This window comes from Bufo gargarizans, chromosome 2 (assembly GCF_014858855.1).
Source record: "Bufo gargarizans isolate SCDJY-AF-19 chromosome 2, ASM1485885v1, whole genome shotgun sequence".
NCBI classification, from domain to species: domain Eukaryota; kingdom Metazoa; phylum Chordata; class Amphibia; order Anura; family Bufonidae; genus Bufo; species Bufo gargarizans.
The window spans coordinates 599,510,925-599,535,045 of NC_058081.1; the positions used below are offsets into that span (position 1 = coordinate 599,510,925).

The following is a 24,121-nucleotide window of genomic DNA, read 5'->3' on the forward strand; positions in this document are numbered from 1 at the left end:
GGCCGAACAATGATTTGGCCAACGGCTATCTCTCCCGACTCCCTCCCTACTCCCCCATATACATGTACATTCGGTTTGGCTGAGTGTGTAGGTGTTGTAAATGGGAAGAGAGGAGATCAAAGGATCGGGCATAAGTATTCAGCTCATTCCATCCTTCTCTCCCCTGACATCAGTCGGAGGATAGTCGGGAGCTCCCCATACACATTAGATTGTTGGCTGAACTTGCCGAGAACGGTGGGTTCAGATGAAAGTAAACTAAAGTGTATGGGAGCCTTTAGACTGTGGGTGCCCATTGTTTACATCCATGCACCCCATGTACATACAGTAGACTTGTACTGCAGGCAGTATTGCTAGTGTTTATCCTGTATGATACGAAACATTGTCAGGATCCTGTACCATAAAAATCCACCACTCCTATAGGTGTTGACACAATGCAAAAAATGGGGCCTGTGGGACCCAGATGAAGGGGCCCAGTGTCAACTGCTGCTTCTTCATTCCCCATAGGTAATCCTTGAATCGGCCACTATTGCTGCTCTAAGAGAAGCAGGGAATGAGTCTAGAAAAGCAGAATGAAGACCCCAGTGGGAGCTGTGATTGCTGCAAAGAGAGACTTTCAGGTGACTGTCGCACATATCCTAGGGGTCATCTGGAAGGTCACTTTAGCTTCTCTTTTTAATTGGTAGTGATGTTGCTTTCTTGAAGGAGCTGGTTAGACTGCATTACTTTGTGACAACTATAGTGGAATCATCTGCTCGACTGTGAACACAACACAAGTGTTTGGTCTAAACAGATCGTAAACTGAAGGTAGTGTACACACCTGGTCCGAGCAGCGCTGTTAATCATTCTCCTGCGGAGTCATCACCCGCGCGTTTACAACATGCACAGAAGAGTGCAAATGCAGCGTGCAGTAATAATAAGAAACATGACCACAAATAGAAAGGTTTGGGAGGAAAGGTCTTATAAGATATATTTGTTCTTAAAGGCGTTGGATAGTATGTCCCCAGCAGTGGTAAATGGGATAAAATAACAAGATATCATAGACCCCTTTTTTCTCCATTACCACTTCCTGCACTATGCTCCCATCCTCCGCGCCAGTCTTTGTCACCGCTGCAGCCAGGAAAACTATCTGGGCACATCACATCACCACTGCAGCCAGTGACTGGCCTCTGCAGCCTTGTGCTATATAATGCTGAAGCCAGTTATTGGCTGCACGGTGACTTGTGTGCATGACCCCTGCAGCCAGGAAGACCATGCCACCTCTGCAGGGCCGAAATGCAACCCTGTTAGAGGCTGGGGTGAAGAGTGAGAAGTGTCGCCTTTACAGCTGCTGGAGATGTATTCATTTATTTTAGACAACTGTAAATTAACCAAGTTTTACTGTGTAACAGCAAGTCACAGACGAACCGCGCACTTTATTTGGTTGTGTAGTCCTTGCCTTAGGCTGGATCCTTGGGTAGCGTGCCTTGTGGACAATTACCGAACTGCAAAACCTTGTGTGTTTTTATTGTGATTTGCAGTCATTTTTATGATGTACTTTTTGAACATACATATTTTACAGGTGAAACTTCAGTTCAGTCCCTCTTACGTTTTTTGGCCGGAGAAAATACCACAGCATGCTGCAGTTTTTTCTCCGGCCAAAAATCCTGAACACTTTCCGGAATGCCTGATCCGGCATAAATTTCCATTAAAGTGCATTAATGCCGGATCCCGCCCCAAGTGTTCAGGCATCCAGTTTTGCCATCTGCGCATGCACAGACCTTTAAAAATTGAGAAAAAAAAAATACTGGATCCGTTTTTCCAGATGACCTTTTGCAACTGCTGCTTCTTCATTCCCTATAGGTAAGTCCTTGAATTGGCCACTATTGCTGCTCTAAGAGAAGCAGGGAATGCGTCTAGAAATGGAATCTAGCAAAGCAGAATGAAGACCCCAGTGGGAGCTGTAATTGCAGCAGATAATGCAGCAATGCTGCAAAGGATTCATTTCAACTTAAAGCAACTTTATAGTAAAGGGGGGCCCAAATCTTGTATGTAAGTTACTGCCTTCATGTGATGCCTTCCGGTTAGTTACATCCCCTCAGATCCTGCCACTTGCTTTTTTCTGCTTCATTAGCTGTGGTCTGTGACTACAGCTTGGCTACAGTGCCCACAGGGGGTCGGCTGTAGTCTGAGGCTACTTTCACACTTGCGTTCGGAGCGGATCCGTCTGGTATTTGTACAGACGGATCCGCTCCTATAATGCAAACGATGGTATCTGTTCAGACGGAACCGTCTGCATTATATTTTACTAAAAAAGTCTAAGTACAATTTGTATTCAGACGGATCCGTCCAGACTTTACATTGAAAGTCAATGGGGGGCGGATTGAAAAATGCACCATATTGTGTCACCTTCGATCCGCCCCCATTGACTTCCATTGTAACTCTGGACGGATCCGTTTGCCTCCGCACGGCTAGGCAGACACCCGAACGCTGCAAGCCTGCTGAGTGGAGCGGAGGACAGACGATGCCAGACTGATGCATTCTGAGCGGATCCGCATCCACTGAGAATGCATTAGGGCTGGACGGATGCGTTCGGGGCCGCTTGTGAGAGCCTTCAAACGGAACTCGCAAGCGGAGCCCCGAACGCAAGTGTGAAAGTAGCCTAAGACACACCCCCCTGTCTCATTATATTGGTTCAGGCTGCTGCTCTCTCCCTCCTCCTGCAGTTCAGCCTGATTGGCTGCGGTGTATCAGCACAAGCCTGCCAGGATATCCGTGCACAGAGAGCTGACTTCCATTGCAGCAATGATTATGAAGTACAGACTACTGAGAAAAGAGATTATGAGGTGACTGTCACACATATCCTAGGGGGTCATCTGGAAGGTCACTTTAATTTCTCTTTTTAATTGGTAGTGATGTTGCTTTCTTGAAGGAGCTGGTTAGACTGCATTACTTTGTGACAACTATAGTGGAATCATCTGCTCGACTGTGAACACAACACAAATGTTTGGTCTAAACAGATCGTAAACTGAAGGTAGTGTACACACCTGGTCCGAGCAGCGCTGTTAATCATTCTCCTGCGGAGTCATCACCCGCGCGTTTACAACGGTTTTGCTGTCTGCACATGCGAATCCGTCTCGCAAATGCATCCGTTTGCGTCCGGATTACTGGATTCGGCACGCAGTTCCGGTGGCGGAACTGCCTGCCGGAATCCTCTGCCGCAAGTGTGAAAGTAGCCTTATGGGGATCTGTGGAGGAAACTTATTGGGGGAATCTGTGGATGACTCTGTTATGGGGGGATCTGCCCCATTACATTGGGCCCCAGTTATAGTATCCCAGCCATCACATATAAAGTGTATGCAGTAGCCCCTAGCAGTGCTGCTCCGCTAAGCTAGCTGTAATCGCTTCTCTGCAGTACTCACTATGCACACAGCGGGCAGGCTCACACAGTCACGCTCCGGCCCCGCCCACACTAAATGATCCCCCCCACACACACACTTTTTTTTGTGGGGGGGGGGGGGAGTGTGTCTTATAAAGTGAAAAATACTGGTACATGCTTGGCACACTGCTGTTGTGTGGACATAAGGTTAGACCAGAAGTTTGTGGTTTTTTTTTTTTTAGCATTATTTTTAGCTGAGATGTAAGGCATTACAGGGCACTAGTGCATACCGAGGGGTCTCGAGAACTACACTAAACTACTGTATTGCGGGGGTCAGCAACCTCCGCCACTCCAGCTATTGTGGAACTACAACTCCCAGCATGCACTATTCTGGCGTGGCTATTCTTGGAACTGCCATAGAAGTGAATGGAGAGTTGTAGTTTAACAGCAGCTGGTTCAGGGTGCCCATGTAGGGTATATAACAAGGTTCCCGAGTCATGGATCTATTCACTACTTGCTTCTTTGTGTGGGCATTACAAGGAAGGGCGTACAGAGGAGCAGTTGCAGTGACATATGGGCACATTTGAATATATTCATGAGCACTGGCCGCCCACGTCATCCTCTGAAATTAGCCGGGAGATGTAATGGTCCACAGTGTACAGTACATTAGGAGGATGTAAGGGAAAAGACGAGCATACTGAAGTAGTCCGCCCATCGTTAGCTGCCTGGATATTCCGGAACTATATTGCTTCCAGACTTCACCCAACTATTTTTCATACATTATTGCAAATCAATCAGTAGGCATATGTGGAGATGTAGCCGTCATAGATGGGGCCCATCATCTGGCCCATAGATGGGGCCCATTGTCTGCTCTGTTTCGAGTTGGTACTATGAACTTCTATTAAAGGGGTTGTGCCACTAATAACACTTATCCCCTGTCCCAGTGGTCGGACCACGAATGATCACGGGAACTGGTCTGCAAGTGGCACCGAATTGCCCCTTGAGAATGAAGCGGCAGTGCGTGTGCATGTCGACCGCTCCATTCACTTCTATGGGACTGCCAACTAAGGTGCTCTCAGCAGTTCCATAAAAGTGAATGGAGCAGTGGACACACAGGCGCCCCTCTGCTCCATTCAGGCCAGTTAGGCGGCACTTGTTGGACCCCTGTTCTTGTGATCGCTGGGGGTCTCAGAGGTGAGAACCCCAGTGATCCAACACTTATCCCCTATCCTTTGAATAGTATTATTAGTAGCATAACTACTTTTAAAGAGGACCCGTCACCACAAAATGCAGTGCAATCTGAAAGCACCATGTTATAGAGCAGGAGAAGCTGAGCAGATTGATATATATTTTTGTTGGAAAAGAATCCTTTAGAAATGTATATATTTGGGTTTTTTTTCACTTCCTGTGAACAGCTATTAGGACAGGGAAGAGGTATTCATCAGCCTCTGTAAAGGTGCCGCAGGTCACCCGCGGATCGGGTGAAAAGATCTTTAGTGCAGACCCCTCCGGGCAGCAGATGGTGCCCTGTAAACGTGTGTCTGCTGGACGGAAACGATGAACCTGTATGAAGACGATACAGTGGAGGTGATGGCTGCATGTAAAAGGAGCTCTCGCCTCCACTGAAGTTATCAAGAAACAGCGGTCTCTTCCCGATACTTGCCTGCTCGGTCAGCACATGTAAATGCACCTTTAGGCCTCTTTCACACGGGTGAGTTGAACGCATTGCACCTGCACTGAATTGTGACCCATTCATTTCTATGGGGCTGTGCACACGAGCGGTGATTTTCACACATCACTTGTGCGTTGCGTGAAAATCGCAGCATGTTCTATATTCTGCGTTTTTTTACGCAACACATGTCCCATAGAAATGAATGCGGTTGCATGAAAATCGCAAGCATCCGCAAGCAAGTGCGGATGCGGTGCGATTTTCACGCACGGTTGCTAGGTGACAATTGGGATGGAGACCCGATCATTATTTTTTTCCCTTATAACATGGTTATAAGGGAAAATAGCATTCTGAATACAGAATGCGTAGTAAAATAGCGCTGGAGGGGTTAAAAAAATAATAATAATAATAATTGAACTCACCTTAATCCACTTGATCGCGCAGCCGGCATCTCCTTCTGTCTTCATCTTAGCCTTGTGCAGGAACAGGACTTGTGGTGACGTCACTCCGGTTATCACATGGTCCATCACATGATCAATCACCATGGTAAAAGATTGTGTGATGGACCATGTGATGACCAGAGTGACGTCACCACAGGTCCTGTTCCTACACAAGGCTAAGATAAAGACAGAAGGAGATGCCGGCTGCGCGATCAAGTGGATTAAAGGGTTTCTACCACCAGAAATACTGTTATCTAGCTGACTGACATTAGTGATGCGCTAATGTCAGCACTACATAACAGTATGTTTCTGACAGTAGTTCCTGCAGCAGTTTTTGTTAAAAACGTACTTTTATAGATATGCTAATGAGCCTCTAGGTGCTATGTGTGCGTCATTAGCACCTAGAGGGCTCCGTCCACTAACCATTCCAGCCGCCATCGCGTCCCTCCAGCTCGCCTTGCTCCTGTTGATCGACGTGAAACTTCTCAGTATCAAGTACCAATTCCGCGCCTGCGCCGTGCGCTTCTGTATTCTCCCGGCGCCGGCTTCCTCACTGCACCTGCGCCAACTACGTTACAATGAGGAAGCAGGCACCAGGAGCGCGGCATTCACTCACTGCGCCTGCGCCGAATACAGAAGCGCACAGCGCAGGCGCGGGAATTGGTACTCGATACTGAGAAGTTTCACGTCAATCAACAGTAGCGGGGCGGGCTGGAGGGACGCGATGGGCGGCTGAAATGGTTAGTGAACGGAGCCCTCTAGGTGCTAATGACGCACACATAGCACCTAGAGGCTCATTAGCATATCTATAAAAGTATGTTTTTAACAAAAACGGCTGCAGGAACTACTGTTAGAAACATACTGTTATGTAGTGCTGACATTAGCAAATCGCTAATGTCAGTCAGCTACATAACAGTATTTCTTGTGGTAGAAACCCTTTAAGGGGAGATAAAAAAAAAAAATTACTTTTTTTTTAACCCCTCCAGCGCTAGTTTACTATGCATTCTGTAGTCAGAATGCTATTATTTTCCCTTATAACCATGTTATAAGGGAAAATAATACAATCTACAGTTCACCGATCTCGAGCCCGAACTTTTGTGAAGAAGTTCGGGTTTGGGTACCAAACATGCGCGATTTTTCTCACGCGAGTGCAAAACGCATTTTAATGTTTTGCACTCGAGCGGAAAAATCGCACGTGTTCCCGCAACGCACCCGCACATTTTCCCGCAACGCCCGTGTGAAACCAGCCTTAGAGTAAGGTCACGCAGGGCAGTATAGTTTGCTGCAATTTTAGAAAAATTGTGTTAAAAATGTTGCGGTTTTCCAAGTTTTGTGGCTACACTAATTACATGTAAGTGAACCTACCAGAGGAGCCCTCCCCACAAGCCACCGTCTCATCATCCTATGTTTTCCAACTCTGTCATTGCAAATGAATTAATCCATTGAGAACAAAAAGTGTGGGTGGAGGAAGAGTTAATTGTGCTCTCTTTACATATTTCCCCCCTTTCATTTCCCTGCTAGCATGCATTAATATTAATGAGTGGCCTGAGGCTTCCGGACGTGCGGAGGATTTCTACACATTAGTGAGGAGTGTGAGGAGACGTTACACACATTACTTCATCCTGAGTTTTGCGGAATGGTAAGACTACAACCCCCAGCATGCCCTAAAGGATTTCAGGTGAAATATGCAGTTTTTCAACAACTCAGGAGCCAGGTTAGAGATTACTACATAAAGGGACGACAAAGAGCAAGTGAAGCTGGGGGCCTCAGTGTCTGCTGTGGACCCTCTCATGAGAATCGCTTTTCGGAGCTGCAGCCATCTTCATTCCCCTGGAGCAGAGATTTTTGGCAGCTTGCATGGATAACTCCCATCAGCCCTTTTTCTACAGGCAATTAACTGTGTATTGTTAATGATGCCAGCCAATGTGGCTTCTATGGGGCCTGGTCAAAGATGGCAAAAACCCGTACAAGTTTTAAGGGAGAAAGAATAGGGTTGTTAAAAGTGGAGAAAACACCTAAACCTTCTATTCTGGGTGAAAAACCCTCCGGAATAGCAACAGATTGGAGATCACTGATCTAGAATGGGATATGTTTGCTGTGGAGGCGGCGGCCTGTGTTTCATCCCTTGGAATGAAATGCTATGTAGTAAGCACGGGGCGTCACATAGCTCCCATTTTTGTTCTGACTCTTGCTTTCACAGAAAAAAAGTGTTATTTTCTTCTGTCTATTTTCTTTTTATCTATATAGTGTAGTAATGTACTGTATGTAGTGTGATGGCGTACTACTGTATATATTGTGTACACTGTATGATGTGTGTGGCGTACTGTATATAGTGTACATTGTATGCTGTGTGCGTGGCGTACTGTGTATATAGTGTACATTGTATGATGTGTGTGTGTGTGTGGCGTACTGTATATAGTGTCCATTGTATGTGTGTGGCGTACTGTATATAGTGTCCATTGTATGTGTGTGGCGTACTGTATATAGTGTACATTGTGTGTGTGGTGTGTGTGGCGTACTGTATATAGTGTACATTGTGTGGTGTGTGTGGCGTACTGTATATAGTGTACATTGTGTGTGTGGTGTGTGGGGCGTACTGTACAGGTCCATAGTCTGAAGTATTTGGTGTAGTAGCGTACTATATATTGTGTACATAGTGTATTAAATGTAGTGTGAGGGTATACTGTATATAGTGTACTGTATGTAGTGTGAGGGTATACTGTATATAGTGTACTGCATGTAGTGTAATGGCATACTGTATATAGTGTACATAGTGAGTCTACTGTATAGTGTAATGTACTGTATACTGTGTGTAATGGCATACTGTATATAGCAGTGATGGTGAACCTTTTACAGACAGAGTGCCCAAACTGCAGCATAAACCCACTTATTTATCGCAAAGTGCCAACACAGAAATTTACCTTGAATACTACAGTCCAATATAGAATATCTTCCATGTACTTTATCATTTATCTACAATAGCCTGCCTACATTCAGTGCGCTGCCTGTGCTGTTCATAGTGCGAACTGCGCTGCTGAATGGCAGGAAAAGTCTACGACATATTGGTACACCATAGACTTTTTCCAGGGTGTGGGTGCCCACAGAGAGGGCTCTGAGTGCCACCTCTGGGACCCGTGCCATAGGTTCGCCATCACTGGTATATAGTGTACATTGAGTGTCCTGTCTGTAGTGTGTGGTGTGATAGCGTTATGAACATTGGTGTACTGTATATATTGGTCATGGAGTACATAGTGATTGTGTACTGTACTTAGTGTGATAATGTACTGTCTATACTGTGTACATAGTGATATAGTATACTGTAGTGTCCTGTACATAGTGCACAGTATATAGTGAGTGTCCCGTCTATAATGTTATATATGGTATATAGTGTGACAGGGTCCTGTCTATAGTGTTATATACTGTATATAGTGTGACAGTGATGCTTTTCCTTGGCCACGACTGCCCGTGTGTGAACCCGACCCGACCCCTCATGCAGCCTCCTGTTTCCTGGTGCTTGCAGCATCCTCTCCGCTCCGCCTGCTCTCTCCAGGACTTGCATTGGCAATGAGAGGAGGGGTATCTGGAAGTCAGTCATGCTGTGACATCTGTGTATCAGCCAGCAGCTCCTGCTGGGCCCCGCACTGGGTACACAGGCACATCCCAGTCTGCTGCCTCTATAAACTGCTGCTACTGGACAATAGAATCGCTGCCCTGAGGGTCTCCCTCCCGTGTCCTCGGTGAGACCAAAGTCTGAGGTTGGTGTTGCTTGCTGCTGGTCTCCTGTTCTCGTGTTCTGCATTATCTTGTTGTCCATCAGCTAATGTGGAGTTGCGGGACCGAACGAGCTTCCATGTCCCTGGTGCCCCATGAGCTTCCATGTCCCTGGTGCTGCGGTCTCTGACGCTCCTGATGTGGGGAGCATGACAACAGCGGCGTATTAATATCTGCTCGCCTCTTCTGCATTCACCAATCACAACTGGACGGTAAGAGAGCAGTAGAGGAGCAGAGCAGTAGTATCAGAGCAATGAGTGCTGCTCTCAAGGTGCTATAGGGTTAATGTTGTTGATTCTATCAGGGTGAATACATTGAATGGTAATATTGGCTTATTGCTTTGAGTTTGTGTGTTTGTGGTCGGCTATGTATGTTGTAATTTGTGATGTCAGGTAGGTCACTGGTTATCTAATGGTGCTCATCCTGGAGACTTTGGGGGAGATTATCACGAGGGGATTCTTGAAGTCAGTTTTCCAGGAGCCTGTGTTGCCATAATTTGTGCCAGATTTATCAAATGTCACACAATGTAGTGTAAAAATGCTCAAAACATTTGTGTAACCAAAAAAAAGGCCAAAAAGTTGCATAGTCCTATTTTGCGACTTTTTGAAGACCAAATTGTGGAGTGCAGGGCTGAATAAATCCCCCCCCCCCCCCCCCCCCCCTCCCGTTGATGGCTCAGTGGTTAGCACTGGTGTCTTGCAGCGCTGGGGTCCTAGGTTCAAATCCGACCATGGACAACATCTGCATGGAGTTTGTATGTCCTCCCCGTGTTTGTGTGGGGTTCATCCGGGTCCTCTGGTTTCCTCCCATACTCCAAAGACGTACAGATAGGGACCTTAGATTGTGATCCCCGCTGGGGACAGTGTGATGCTAATGTCTGTAAAGCGCTGCAGAGTATAGTAGCGCTATATGGAGTTTTGAAGTTTGCATTTTGTCCCCTGTGACCAGGGACAGGGATTGATGTGAGTCTCTGTCATCTCTGTACAGCGCTTCACAATATGTAGGTGACATAAACAGGCGATAAATAGAATAACTGAGGCCTTCTTGTCGGAACGCCTTCAAGATGGCAGTGTTTGCAGCGGCATAGAGCCGACATAGAAATGAACACTTCATTTATAAAGACAGCGTGATGTCATTGCGTGTGAAGCATGACGTCATTTGTGGTGAGCTCACATGGATTTCCCAAAAGGACCTATGGTAGGCCTGACAGGCCCCATATCATTGCAGGATCAATTGGTGGGAAAGTGGGAACAGGCTCACAATACTACCCCGGGGCCTCAGCACGGCCAGTGACTTAAAGGGTGCTTCCATCTTACTGTGTAAAATGATGGCATATCACTGAGCTATGCATTCACACTTTTTATTGATGGGGGGTCCGACCTCAGGTAGCTCCGCTGCTCCTGAGAATGAATAGGCCTGCAGTGCTGTTTCACCTTCCATGTCTTCCCTGCACATCAAGGCCCAGCTGTCCCACTGTGCAGGGAATATGTGGCCCCATGCACTATACATGTGCTGCGGCCCCTCCATTCTCCGGATCAGGGGGGTATCCAGAGCTCAGATCCTCTCTGATTATAAAGTGACCTAGCAATATGCCATTACATTGTAGATTTGGAATACCCCTTTAATGCTTAGGCCCTCAAAGGGATTCTGTTACCAGGAAATTCACTGTTCACCAGGCACAATGTCTTGTAGGTCTAGCTGAGCTGAATGTAATGCTACCTTTTCACTTAGTGATCCTCTCCTTCATTCTGGAGAAAAGTACTTTTAAGGGGTTCTACCACCAGAAATACTGTTATGTAGCGGACTGATATAGCGATGCGCTGATGTCCGCACTATATAACAGTATGTTTTTGACATTTCTTCCTGCAGCCGTTCTGATAAAATACACGCTTGTATAATATGCTAATGAGCCTCTAGGTGCTATGTGGGCGTAGATTCAGCACCTAGAGGCTCCGTCCACTCACCCTTTATCCCACCCAGGTCCCCCGTTCTGCCCGCCCCGCTCCTCTTGATTGATGTATTGGTTCGCCGCTCCGCTGTTAATTTTGTCACTCCTCTCCGGGCTTTTTTTTTTTCTCAGTGCGCCAATATTACACATGTCCGGCCCATGCGGTGTCCTGGCAGCAGCCTCATAGAGTGTGATCAGTGCGCCAGCATGCCAAAGAGGAGTGACTAAATTAACAGCGGGGCAGCGCTGGGCTCAGAGATCAGGGGCACGGCGAGGCACAAGCGGCCAGAGGGACAGCCCCTTGGGCACGTTAAGAAGGTAATTACCATATACATAAAACCTATTTTTATCAAAAATGAAACGACAGGTGGGGGTAAAACTAGTATATTTTTAATTAGATACTGGAGGCTAATATGATAATACGAAAAGCTCAGTTTGGAAAATCGGGCTGTCAGAATCCCTTTAAGTGCACTCAGGGCGGGCCCAAGACACGCTATGCTTGTCTATAGAAGAGGAGGCCGGTTGTACATGGCTTCACAACTTTCCCTGTTTGCTGATGGTGCTCTTGTGTGTATTGTCTGCATTATGGCTCACCACCATCAGAATTGTATTCCCCATGGAGTGTATACATTGGGAGCCATAATACTCAGTAATCATTTTTTGTTCTATTGTTCTTATGGAGAACCACTTTAACTAGGTTGTCTCATCACAGACAACCCCTTCAGTTCAGGCCTGCCTCCCAAGACCCCCAGCACACCATTGATTTGCCATAGTTGCAAATTGGTTATTACACGACGACCACAGAGATTAATTTGAGTCCGCAAATAAAAAGGACTAGCTTGTTGCTGGCTGTCCACTAATGGAGGGGGACCTGATCGGGGAGACCCCTCTGTGATGTACATGTGCCCACATAACAATCAACAATCTATAACAATCAACAATAGATACGGCACAATTGTATATGTGTATATTATATATTTAATTTTTTTTTAAAAGCACAAGTAAAAAAATGCCAATTCAGACACTAGTACGATTCCGGGCAACTGGTTTTTAAACCCCTCTGTCCTCAGTTGCATATGCTTTTGTTGTAACCGGTCTCGATAACCCAGTGCTGCTCCCTCCATGGCCTGTGTCAGCAAAGGAGTATTATACGGCCAATCCCTGTAATGCTTGTTTTGCCTTCTTATTTGTAACGAGGATTAAAGGTCTCCATAGGCGTGCTCTGCTGTGCAGCTATAATGTGTGGCGTGATGTAACTGCGCAGCACGTGGCCGGCCTTGTGAATCTACACTTCGATACCGCCAGCTACTGACATATTAACAAAGGTCACTCTCCTTTGACACCCCCAACTCCACTGCCTCCTAGTCCTTCATAGTCTTCTTTGGTCCTGATCTTTACTCTAAAAACCTGACAGTAAAACCTCCAGGACTGTTATATGGGACCTTCACAAAATGATAGTGGCATCAACAGCAAATAGAACACATAATAATAAAGTACCAAACTGTATAGAATGAGACCTGGATCACACAGGCACATACCATGTATTGATCGATTCCTGCAAAGCTGAATTTATGGCAGTGAACATGAGGCAATTAGTATATGTCTTGATCAGAAGTCATAGGCCCACTCACCATGTCAAGGTGTTCCCTACTGTAATTTGGCGCACGTGGCAACCACAGACGCGGCAGCACACACCTGCAGGTGGCGAGACCCAGCAGCTCAGCAGTAGCCCTACTGTCAGATGACAGGTGGGATCTGTTCACACAGGGCAGTGCTGCTGTTCTGCTGTGCCTGTGGGCTGATGTTGCTCAGAGCCAAGGGGGCTCAGCCTTACAGCAGGGGTGTTGGGCTGCTGTGGTTGGCAGCTGTTTGTTGTTTTTTTTAGGTTTCCATGGAGGCAGCCATATTTAAAGCAGACACATGCTTCCTGCTTTGCCTGCATAGGTCGTACAGCAGAATGTGTGTGTTTCATAGATTACAGTCTCCAAGAAATGATTGAGTACTACGGCTCCTTCAGAGACCATAGACTGACATAAAGAGTCTTATTGCAGCCTATGGTGTTGGTCTTCTGCCTTACCTTGGCTTCTGGCAGTATAAGGGTACAGCCACATGGCGTGGCCGAGCTGCACTGCCAACTTCCCAGTGAATACCGTGCAGCTGTAGCAGGATCATATAAACTCATTAGAACCAAATTGTTTATTTGGTGCTCATTAAAGGGTTTCTACCACTTCGGTTTCACATAATTAGCTTTCAGACACTAGCGATCCGCTAGTGTCTGCTCTGCCAAACAATCCTAATATAATAGCTTTTGGGGCAGCCGTTTCGCTAAAAAAAGAACTTATATTGATATGCTAATGACCCTCTAGGTGCTATGGGGGCGTCATTAGCACCTAGAGGATCGGTCTACCTTCACAAGATGCCGCCGCCCAGCGCGTCCCTCCAGCCCGCCCATCTCCTCCGGAATGCGATCAAGCGGACGACTTCTCGCTCATGCGCTGTGCGCGTCTGTATTCGGCGCATGCGCAGTGAATGTCCGACCGCTTCCCTGCTCAGACATCTCCACTGCGCCTGCGCCGATGGAGCACTGTGACGTCATCGGCGCAGGCGCAGTGGAGATGTCTGAGCAGGGAAGCGGTCGGACATTCACTGCGCATGCGCCGAATACAGACGCGCACGGTGCATGCGCGAGAATTCGTCCGCTTGATCGCATTCCGGAGGAGATGGGCGGGCTGGAGGGACGCGCTGGGCGGCGGCATCTTGTGAAGGTAGACCGATCCTCTAGGTGCTAATGACGCCCCCATAGCACCTAGAGGGTCATTAGCATATCAATATAAGTTCTTTTTTTAGCGAAACGGCTGCCCCAAAAGCTATTATATTAGGATTGTTTGGCAGAGCAGACACTAGCGGATCGCTAGTGTCTAAAAGCTAATTATGTGAAACCGAAGTGGTAGAAATCCTTTAATGGCCACGCAAAGACTACAAAACCAGCCGTCAGCTGGCCTTCCCACTGCGCCAAATACTGAATGGGACGGCGCAGGCACGAGATTTACACAGCAGACGCGGCCAGCAGGAGAACCAACGCTGGCCTGACTTTGTCAATCAAAACAGAAGGGCGTGGAAATGAGGTGGGTGAACGGAGCCTCTAGGAGCAGGTGCAACAACCCCAATGCTTCTAGAGGCTTATTTGCATATAATAAAAGTAAAAATTACTCGAAAACAGGGGCATACTTAAAAAAGAAATGCAGAGTTAAATTCAGGTGACATTTTCACATCTAGAATGTCAGCCTGTTTAATAGCAAAAATTGGGGTGACAGAAACCCTTTAATGAGTCAGTAGTGGTACTGCCCACAGAAATCTACAGAAAATGCTGTTGCTTTGTTTCCTCTCTATCCTTTCCCTGCACTTATAAATGTTATCAATGATTGATAGCATTCTTTGTGTAATACATAGATAGCTGTCGCTAAACACCTCCCTTATGTACTGGTAGCTGTTCACGGAGGTGTTCTTACGTTTAGAAAGAGCAGAGATGTAAATGTATAAATAACCATTTTTAACAGAATCTTTTCCCATAAAACTATATATCAATCTCTCAGCTCTTTCTGCTCTAGAACAGTATACTAGTGTATTACTGTACAGCAGCGGCTGCATGAAGCGTACGGCGTCATAGCAACCAATGACGTCATGCTGTCAGCAGGAATCCCGGACGAAAATTTAAAGAAGACCAAAAAAAGTTTATAATAAGAATTCAAAAATTCTGATTTGATTAATGTGGCATTTTCTGTTGATACGTTTCCTTTGAATGAGAAACTAATGAGGGTCTTTTGATTGGGTTTCTCCCTTATGCCTAGGGCAATATGCAGTGTGGCACTTGGCAGTGGAGGAGCCGCTCTGTAGAGATTGTGGCCCCACGGCAGATGGCAGCAGGTCCCGGGGCTCCTAGTTGCAAGAAATCTGCAGTATGAGAATGGGTTGTTTGCTTCTTGTGGTCTTCTCCTCCCTATAAGGCCAACCAGATTACAGTAAATGGGAAAGGCCCCAGATCCTAACCCAATTAAGGGGGCTTTCCAGGGAGAATACTTTATTAAGAATAGGGGTAAAAGAGATCTCTGCTTACTTTCTGCTGGTGTCCTCACTGCTCTTCCCTATTCCAACTCGGCACCCTGGAAATTGCCAGGAAAGCCCCCTTCAAGTCAATCACTGGCTGTTTAGGCCTTTCCTGGCATTTGGGACCAGGAAGCAGATAGCAAGGGGGGCCAGATCAGTGTCACAGGATTGGTGGAGGCGAGTAAAGGATTCATTTTTTATTTTTACCTCCCTTCTGACTCATATTCTTAAAATAAATCTCCCTGGAAAACCCCTTCAGGCACTTTTGGCATACCAGTGTATATTCATAATGCTGTCTAATTTGCACCCATTGTATTGGCTTGGTATCAACCTGAACCCCATAGGGCATCCACCCCACTGCTGCATAAGTGCAGGCTACTAATATGTAATCCCTGGCATTGTAGACGCTTTATTTTCTCCATTGTCATCCAGCACATGCACCTCTTGGCTGACTCAAAGCCTGACTGTGAGCCTCGAATGTGATCTCCAGAGGGACAAGTAGAGGAGCACAAAGGACTTTCCAGGAAAACCGTCTGGAACAAACATTCAGGGCCGCAGGTGTTCGAGGTGGCTGGCATAATGCCTCTAGCTGGCAGATGTAGAGGACTATTGGGAACCCATGGCACTTCAGGGAGAATTTTTGTGGCAAATGTTTGCCCTAAACAAAGTTGCAAAATGTTTGCACATGCCAGTTTAACATAAACTTTTTTAACTTTTTTCATTTTTATAATCCCATTTTTCTAAAAAGCGGGTTGGGCTTAATGGAATGAAGAGGGGCCTCCAACAGCCCCAAGTGTTTACTATAATTTACACCATAAACTGGAATAAATTATAGCTCCAAACTTAATAAATTTGGCGCTTCTTACTGTAACATATTCTTGATTAATGTGTTTTTCTGGTCTTTAGATTGATGTCCTGTCCTGACAATAGGTCACACGGCCGTCTGACACACGGCTTCCCAAACACTCAAAGCACTTTATTCTACTTACAGGATTTTGGTCATTTAAAAGTGCACATAAAACATTACAGGTCTACCTGACCCAGGATTCGCTTTAACTTCCTCTGGGTTTTTTTTTTTTTTTGCAAACCCCTTAGGAAGATAAAGCTTGAAACCCCTGAGGAAGCTTAAGCAAAACCTGGGTCGGGTAGACCTGTGATGGTTTATGTAATTTTTAAGACTGCAATCTTGTAAGTAGAATTAAAGCGCTTTGTCTGTAACCTGATAGTGCTTCGCTATTGGAGATATTCTGTCTTTTCAGAGGAAAGGCATCAGTGAAACCAAGAGCAGAAAAGCTGGATTGAGGGAATATGAGTCAGGGAATGATGATGGTACGCACATTGTGACTACAGTTTTATAAGTAGGACTTGGTGTATACTGGGTTATTTGTTGGGCAGTGCTTCACTATTGGAAATTCCTATTTTGTCTCATATAAGTTGAAGTTTTTTAGTGAAGGTGAAGAAATCGCCACTGCAAAGAGCGCACACCGGTGACTGATGACACAGAGGAGAGGACGACGTCTGTTCCTTTTGAATCCCCCCATTCCTTAAAAGGAGCCATGCCTGTATATTGTAATAGAACTGTATTATGGGTATTTTCAGTGGACGGTCATGTTGGGAGGTGTAGTCAGAACTGTATTATGGGTATTTCCAGTGGACGGGTCGTGTTGGGTTTATGAAGTGTCTGCATTATATATTGTAGTAAATATGGAGTGTATTATATAATCAGATAATGTATGTTGGGAGGTGTAAGGTTTTCCGTATAAAGTTTAATATGGGAGACGTAATCTTTGTTCTTGGCATAATGGCATTCTTAGAATTCTATTCTGATTATTAGGTTATGTTAGGAGGTGTAATGTTTTGCTTCTTAGTACAGTTTAAAGGGATTTTCCAGGGTTCACACATTGATGGTCTCTCCTCCGGACAAGTCATCAATATCAGATTGGCGGGGGTCCAACTCCCAGGATCCTTGCAGATCAGCTCTGTTAAGAGGCTGCAGCCCTCTGTGAGCACTTAGGCCTCTTCCTAGGACATGTGACGTCACATGTCCTAGGCGCAGCTCGGCCCCAGCAACCGCTAGCGAATGCTAGCCACATGCTTTCCCATGTAAGCTCTAAGGAGGCTTCCTCAAACAGCTGATCAGCAGGGATGCTGGGAGTCAGACCCCCGCTGTTCTCATATTGATGACCTATCCTGAAAATTTCCACCTTCTATGGATGTGAAGTGTGAACTGGGTCTTCACCTTGGCAGTCTGCAAGGTCTCAATCTCATTTCCTTCTTAATCCCCTCCGTCTGTCTGGGCAATACCTTTAGTTTCGATTTCCGTCTTGGTTACGGAGAAGACTTTCCTCCCTGGATTGGATTCAACCTAATTTCCTCTTATTGTTTTTTTTTTTATATTGATTTTCTGGATTAAAAGCAAAATGAGGTCTTGCATTTTTGTTGGGATGCTCTAGGGGACGGTCGGCCCTGCACGGCTATTTTTGTTACTATTCTTTATTGTTTTTTACAGGTTAATTTTAGATGTTATTCATAGTCTAATTTCACAGTCTGGTAGTATTCGCAGGTCACTGAGGTCTCCGGAGCACAATACTTTTATTAGGCAGAATGGATGTTACGTTACATGCACTTCGCACATTTTTAAAAAAATTTTTTTTTATGAAGTACCTTTACTTGCAGGGTACCCTTCGCTGATGCTGGCAGCCCTCGCATGTCCTGCTGTGACTCCCTCCCTGCAGTTTTCGCACCCAGTATGTTAATACTGAGCATCGTTACAGGGCGGAGGAGACGCCAGGGTTTCTCAGTTGGTGTCTCCTCCCTGGCTGTGCCACGGAGAAAGCTCAGTGACAGTGACTCTTTAAATGAAAACAAACAAACCCTGTTCGTCCTCCTTCATTCCTCTAGACCAGGCATGCTCAACCTGTGGCCCTTCAGCTGTTGCAAAACTACAACTCCCAGCATGCCCAAACAGCCTACAGCTATCGGCCTACAGCAGGGCATTGTGGGAGTTGTAGTTTTACAATAGCTGGAGGGCCGCATTTTGAGCATGCCTGCACTAGACCGTAAGTGGCTCATCCTGTGACTGCTGTGGTTAGTTAAAGAGGACCTTTCATTGCAATAAAAAATCTAAACTAAGTATGCTGACATGGAGAGCGGCGCCCAGGGATCTCCCTGCACTTACTATTATCCCTGGGCGCCGATCCGTTCTCCCGGTATAGGCTCCGGTATCTTCAAATTTTCGGTTTAACTGGGATGAGCCTGCTCTTGTTCTCTCCGGCTATGAGCTGAGTGCTGCGATTGGCCAGCACTCCAGCCTGGGAGAAGGAGACGCCCAGGAGAACAAGAGCAGGCTCCTCCCAGTTGAGCCGAAAATCTGAAGATACCGGAGCCTATACCGGGAGAACAGAGCGGCGCCCAGGGATAATGGTAAGTGCAGGGAGAACCCTGGGCACCGCTCTCCATGTCTGTATACTTAGTTTAGATTTTTTTACTGTAATGAAAGGTCCTCTTTAACCACTTCAACCCCGCTAGCTGAAACCCCCTTCATGACCAGGCCACTTTTTACACTTCTGCACTACACTACTTTCACCGTTTATCGCTCGGTCATGCAACTTACCACCCAAATGAATTTTACCTCCTTTTCTTCTCACTAATAGAGCTTTCATTTGGTGGTATTTTATTGCTGCTGACATTTTTTACTTTTTTTTGTTATTAATCAAAATGTAACGATTTTTTTTGCAAAAAAAAATGACATTTTTCACTTTCAGCTGTAAAATTTTGCAAAATAAACGACATCCATATATAAATTTTTCGCTAAATTTATTGTTCTACATGTCTTTGATATAAAAAAAAAATGTTTGGGCAAAAAAAAATGGTTTGGGTAAAAGTTATAGCGTTTACAAACTATGGTACAAAAATGTGAATTTCCGCTTTTTGAAGCAGCTCTGACTTTCTGAGCACCTGTCATGATTCCTGAGGTTCTACAATGCCCAGACAGTAGAAAAACCTCACAAATGACCCCATTTCGGAAAGTAGACACCCTAAGGTATTCGCTGATGGGCATAGTGAGTTCATAGAACTTTTTATTTTTTGTCACAAGTTAGCGGAAAATGATGATTTTTATTTTAATTTATTTTTTTCTTACAAAGTCTCTTATTCCACTAACTTGCGACAAAAAATAAAAAATTCTAGCAACTCGCCATGCCCCTCACGGAATACCTTGGGGTGTCTTCTTTCCAAAATGGGGTCACTTGTGGCGTAGTTATACTGCCCTGGCAATTTAGGGGCCCAAATGTGTGAGAAGTACTTTGCAATCAAAATGTGTAAAAAATGGCCTGCGAAATCCGAAAGGTGCACTTTGGAATTTGTGCCCCTTTGCCCACCTTGGCTGCAAAAAAGTGTCACACATCTGGTATCGCCGTACTCAGGAGAAGTTGGGGAATGTGTTTTGGGGTGTCATTTTACATATACCCATGCTGGGTGAGAGAAATATCTTGGCAAAAGACAACTTTTCCAATTTTTTTATACAAAGTTGGCATTTGACCAAGATATTTTTCTCACCCAGCATGGGTATATGTAAAATGACACCTCAAAACACATTCCCCAACTTCTCCTGAGTACGGTGATACCAGATGTGTGACACTTTTTTGCAGCCTAGATGCGCAAAGGTGCCCAAATTCCTTTTAGGAGGGCATTTTTAGACATTTGGATCCCAGACTTCTTCTCACACTTTCGGGCCCCTAAAAAGCCAGGGCAGTATAAATACCCCACATGTGACCCCATTTTGGAAACAAGACACCCCAAGGTATTCAATGAGGGGCATGGCGAGTTCATAGAAATTTTTTTTTTTTTGCATAAGTTAGCGGAAATTGATTTTTTTGTTTTGTTTTTTTCTCACAAAGTCTTACTTTCCGCTAACTTAGGACAAAAATTTCAATCTTTCATGGACTCAATATGCCCCTCACGGAATACCTTGGGGTGTCTTCTTTCCGAAATGGGGTCACATGTGGGGTATTTATACTGCCCTGGCTTTTTAGGGGCCCTAAAGCGTGAGAAGAAGTCTGGAATATAAATGTCTAAAAATGTTTACGCATTTGGATTCCGTGAGGGGTATGGTGAGTTCATGTGAGATTTTATTTTTTGACACAAGTTAGTGGAATATGAGACGTTGTAACAAAAAAACAAACAAAAAAATATATATATTTCCGCTAACTTGGGCCAAAAAAATGTCTGAATGGAGCCTTACAGGGGGGGTGATAAATGACAGGGGGGTGATCACCCATATACACTCCCTGATCACCCCGTGTCATTGATCACCCCCCTGTAAGGCTCCATTCAGACGTCCGTATGATTTTTACGGATCCATGGATACATGGATCGGATCCGCAAAACACATGCGGATGTCTGAATGGAGCCTTACAGGGGGGTGATCAATGACAGAGGGGTGATCACCCATATACACTCCCTGATCACCCCCTGTCATTGATCACCCCCCTGTAAGGCTCCATTCAGACGTCCGTATGATTTTTACGGATCCATGGATACATGGATCGGATCCGCAAAACACATGCGGATGTCTGAATGGAGCCTTACAGGGGGGTGATCAATGACAGAGGGGTGATCACCCATATACACTCCCTGATCACCCCGTGTCATTGATCACCCCCCTGTAAGGCTCCATTCAGACGTCCGTATGATTTTTACGGATCCATGGATACATGGATCGGATCCGCAAAACACATGCGGATGTCTGAATGGAGCCTTACAGGGGGGTGATCAATGACAGAGGGGTGATCACCCATATACACTCCCTGATCACCCCCTGTCATTGATCACCCCCCTGTAAGGCTCCATTCAGACGTCCGTATGATTTTTACGGATCCATGGATACATGGATCGGATCCGCAAAACACATGCGGACGTCTGAATGGAGCCTTACAGGGGGGTGATCAATGACAGGGGGTGATCAGGGAGTGTATATGGGTGATCACCCCCCTGTCATTGATCACCCCCCTGTCAGGCTCCATTCAGACGTCCGTATGATTTTTACGGATCCATGGATACATGGATCGGATCCGCAAAACACATGCGGACGTCTGAATGGAGCCTTACAGGGGGGTGATCAATGACGGGGGGTGATCAGGGAGTGTATATGGGTGATCACCCACCTGTCATTGATCACCCCCCTGTAAGGCTCCATTCAGACGTCCGTATGTGTTTTGCGGATCCGATCCATGGATCCGTAAAAATCATACGGACGTCTGAATGGAGCCTTACAGGGGGGTGATCAATGTCAGGGAATCTATATGGGTGATCACCCGCCTGTCATTGATCACCCCCCTGTAAGGCTCCATTCAGACGTCCGTATGTGTTTTGCGGATCCGATCCATGTATCCGTGGATCCGTAAAAATCATACGGACGTCTGAACGGAGCCTGACAGGGGGGTGATCAATGACAGGGGGGTGATCAGGGAGTTTATATGGGGTGATCAGGGGTTCATAAGGGGTTAAATAAGTGACGGGGGGGGGGGTTGTAGTGTAGTGTGGTGTTTGGTGCGACTTTAATGACCTATCTGTGTCCTCTGGTGGTCGATCCTAACAAAAGGGACCACCAGAGGACCAGGTAGCAGGTATATTAGACGCTGTTATCAAAACAGCGTCTAATATACCTGTTAGGGGTTAAAAAAATCAGATCTCCAGCCTGCCAGCGAGCGATCGCCGCTGGCAGGCTGGAGATCCACTCGCTTACCTTCCGTTCCTGTGAGCGCGCGCGCCTGTGTGCGCGCGTTCACAGGAAGTCTCGCGTCTCGCGAGATGACGCATATATGCGTGACTGTGCGCAGGGCTGCCGCCTCCGGACCGCACATCTGCGTTAGGCGGTCCGGAGGCGGTTAATGAGGCCAATCACTGAGGCCAGTGATTGCTGCTCCAGTGGTAATGTGAAGAAGGGAAGGGAGCGTTTTGGATTGGCGAGTGCATTTTTTATTATTTGGGCACACATTACTGGCAGGGGTTAAGTCGGTTCCTAGGCCAGACAAATTCTTTAATAGGGGGGAGTAGGGTTGGGCAATATAACAGTGTTAACGATATACCGCGGTAATAAGAAACGGTGATATCACAGTTTCTTAATTACCGCTGTATATTAGTGACGTCATAATAGCGATCGCACTTGCACTGCCAGTTCTCACTGCAACCGCCCCCTCCTCGTTCCTACTTTACCTGGACTCCACCCACCGACCCGAAAACTGGCACTCATAGGCCACGCTACAGCCACCCTGAAGGCCCAAACTTTAGCAGCCAATGAGAGAGGAGAAAAGACAACGGCATCCTCACAATCACAGGCCAGCTGCGAGTCAGGCCTGTACCATTGTCCACAGCGGGGGGAAAACACATGCGGACTAGGGTATTGAATAAACATGTCTCCTAGGTAATCCAATCTCCTATCCTATCTTACCATCTAGTGACTGCATTGTTACTGTTTTGCTCTTGGTGGTGAAACAAGCTTTTTCTTGTTTGCTTCTAAAATTCTAAATTTTTATTATGTTAGTATTTTGTAAATCCACCTTTGGCTTTCAACACTGCCTGAATCCTTCTGGGCATGTTCTCCATCAGATTCAAATGTGTCTCGACCGAAATCTGTTCCCAATGTTGGTGCATACTGGTTGACTCATTTGATTGCGAATACAGCTTTTTCTTCAACTCTACCCACAAGTGTTCGATTGGGTTGATGTCTGGGGACTGTGGGGGCCAATCCAGCACCTCTACTTCATTGTCATTGAACCATTTATTCACGAATCTCAACATAACCTTCGGTTCATTGTCCTGCTGGAACGCTATGTTGTCTTTTTCATACCCATAGTACTCTAGTGTACGAAGTAACTTGTCTTGTAGGATACTCACATATAGCTCAGCATTGAGACCACCATTGATTTTGGTCAAGTATCCATTGCCTTTGGCTGTGAAACAACCCCATATCAATCAGGCTTCCTCCACCGAACTTGATAGTTCTTTCAATTTCTCGATCCGTTGGCCCCTTTTCCCTTGTTTCTTCTTCATTTGCACCCATCAGAGCCCAGTCTCTTGACTTTCCTCTCATCTCCCTTTTCTTCTGCTGTCCACTTTTTGTACTTTTTAGCAAACTCGAGCCAACGCTTCTTATGACAAGTGGAGGCTTCTTCACCTTTTTTCGGGCCACCATTCCAAACTTGTGTAATGCGCTTTGTATGGTGCTTGCATGGATGTCTGTGATCTCACTATTGCGACGCACACGAGCCACCTCCACTGCCGTGTTTGTCGCGCCAGCACTGATAGACCTTGTGATGAGTCGACTTGTTGACTCGAATATTTTGCCTTTTGGCTTTGGAATAGATGGATGGATTGACCTAATTTCATATTTTTCCAGCTGTTATGGCACTCGCATTCTTGTAAACTCCGCTCCCAGCCAACAGGACCTGTGAAGAGAGAGACCTACTTACCTGTTACCTGCCACATTTATCCCAGTGGCTGATGCTGAACGGTAAATCTTCCGCACCTTGAGACCATGTAGCCTAAATTTATATAACCTGTTAGTTCAGGCATGCTCCACCTGCGGCCCTTCAGCTGTTGCAAAAACTACAACTCCCCTCATTCCCGGACAGCCTACAGAAGGGCATGGTGGGAGTTGTAATTTTACAACAGCTGGAGGGCCGCAGGTTGAGCATCCCCGTCCAGTGCATTTCAAGTGAAGTATTTTTGCAGTAAAAATTTAAAATTCAGTCCCATGTATTCTAGACAAACACATGTTGTCCTTAGTCATAGCATAATAGGGAAGGTCAGTGCAGTGAACTTCTCTTTTCTGA

General features: G+C 46.0%; 1 protein-coding gene across 7 annotated transcripts in view; it reads left to right on the forward strand.

The window, feature by feature from the left end:
- The window catches only part of MIB2 (MIB E3 ubiquitin protein ligase 2), a 111,297-nt gene that overhangs the window by 19,778 nt on the left and 67,398 nt on the right, over positions 1-24,121 (forward strand). Inside the window, exon 2 of one of the 7 annotated variants that reach the window (XM_044281918.1) lies at positions 6,986-7,103. The exons of 2 other annotated variants lie outside the window; for them this stretch is intronic. Coding sequence is in view for 4 of the 5 variants with exons in the window: in XM_044281920.1 (XP_044137855.1) it covers positions 7,101-7,103 (3 nt within the window). In the remaining variant the exon portion in view is untranslated. Of the gene's footprint in view, positions 1-6,985; positions 7,104-24,121 lie in introns of those variants that run through there. 4 more of the 7 variants (XM_044281920.1, XM_044281915.1, XM_044281921.1 and 1 more) reach the window with 4 other exon arrangements.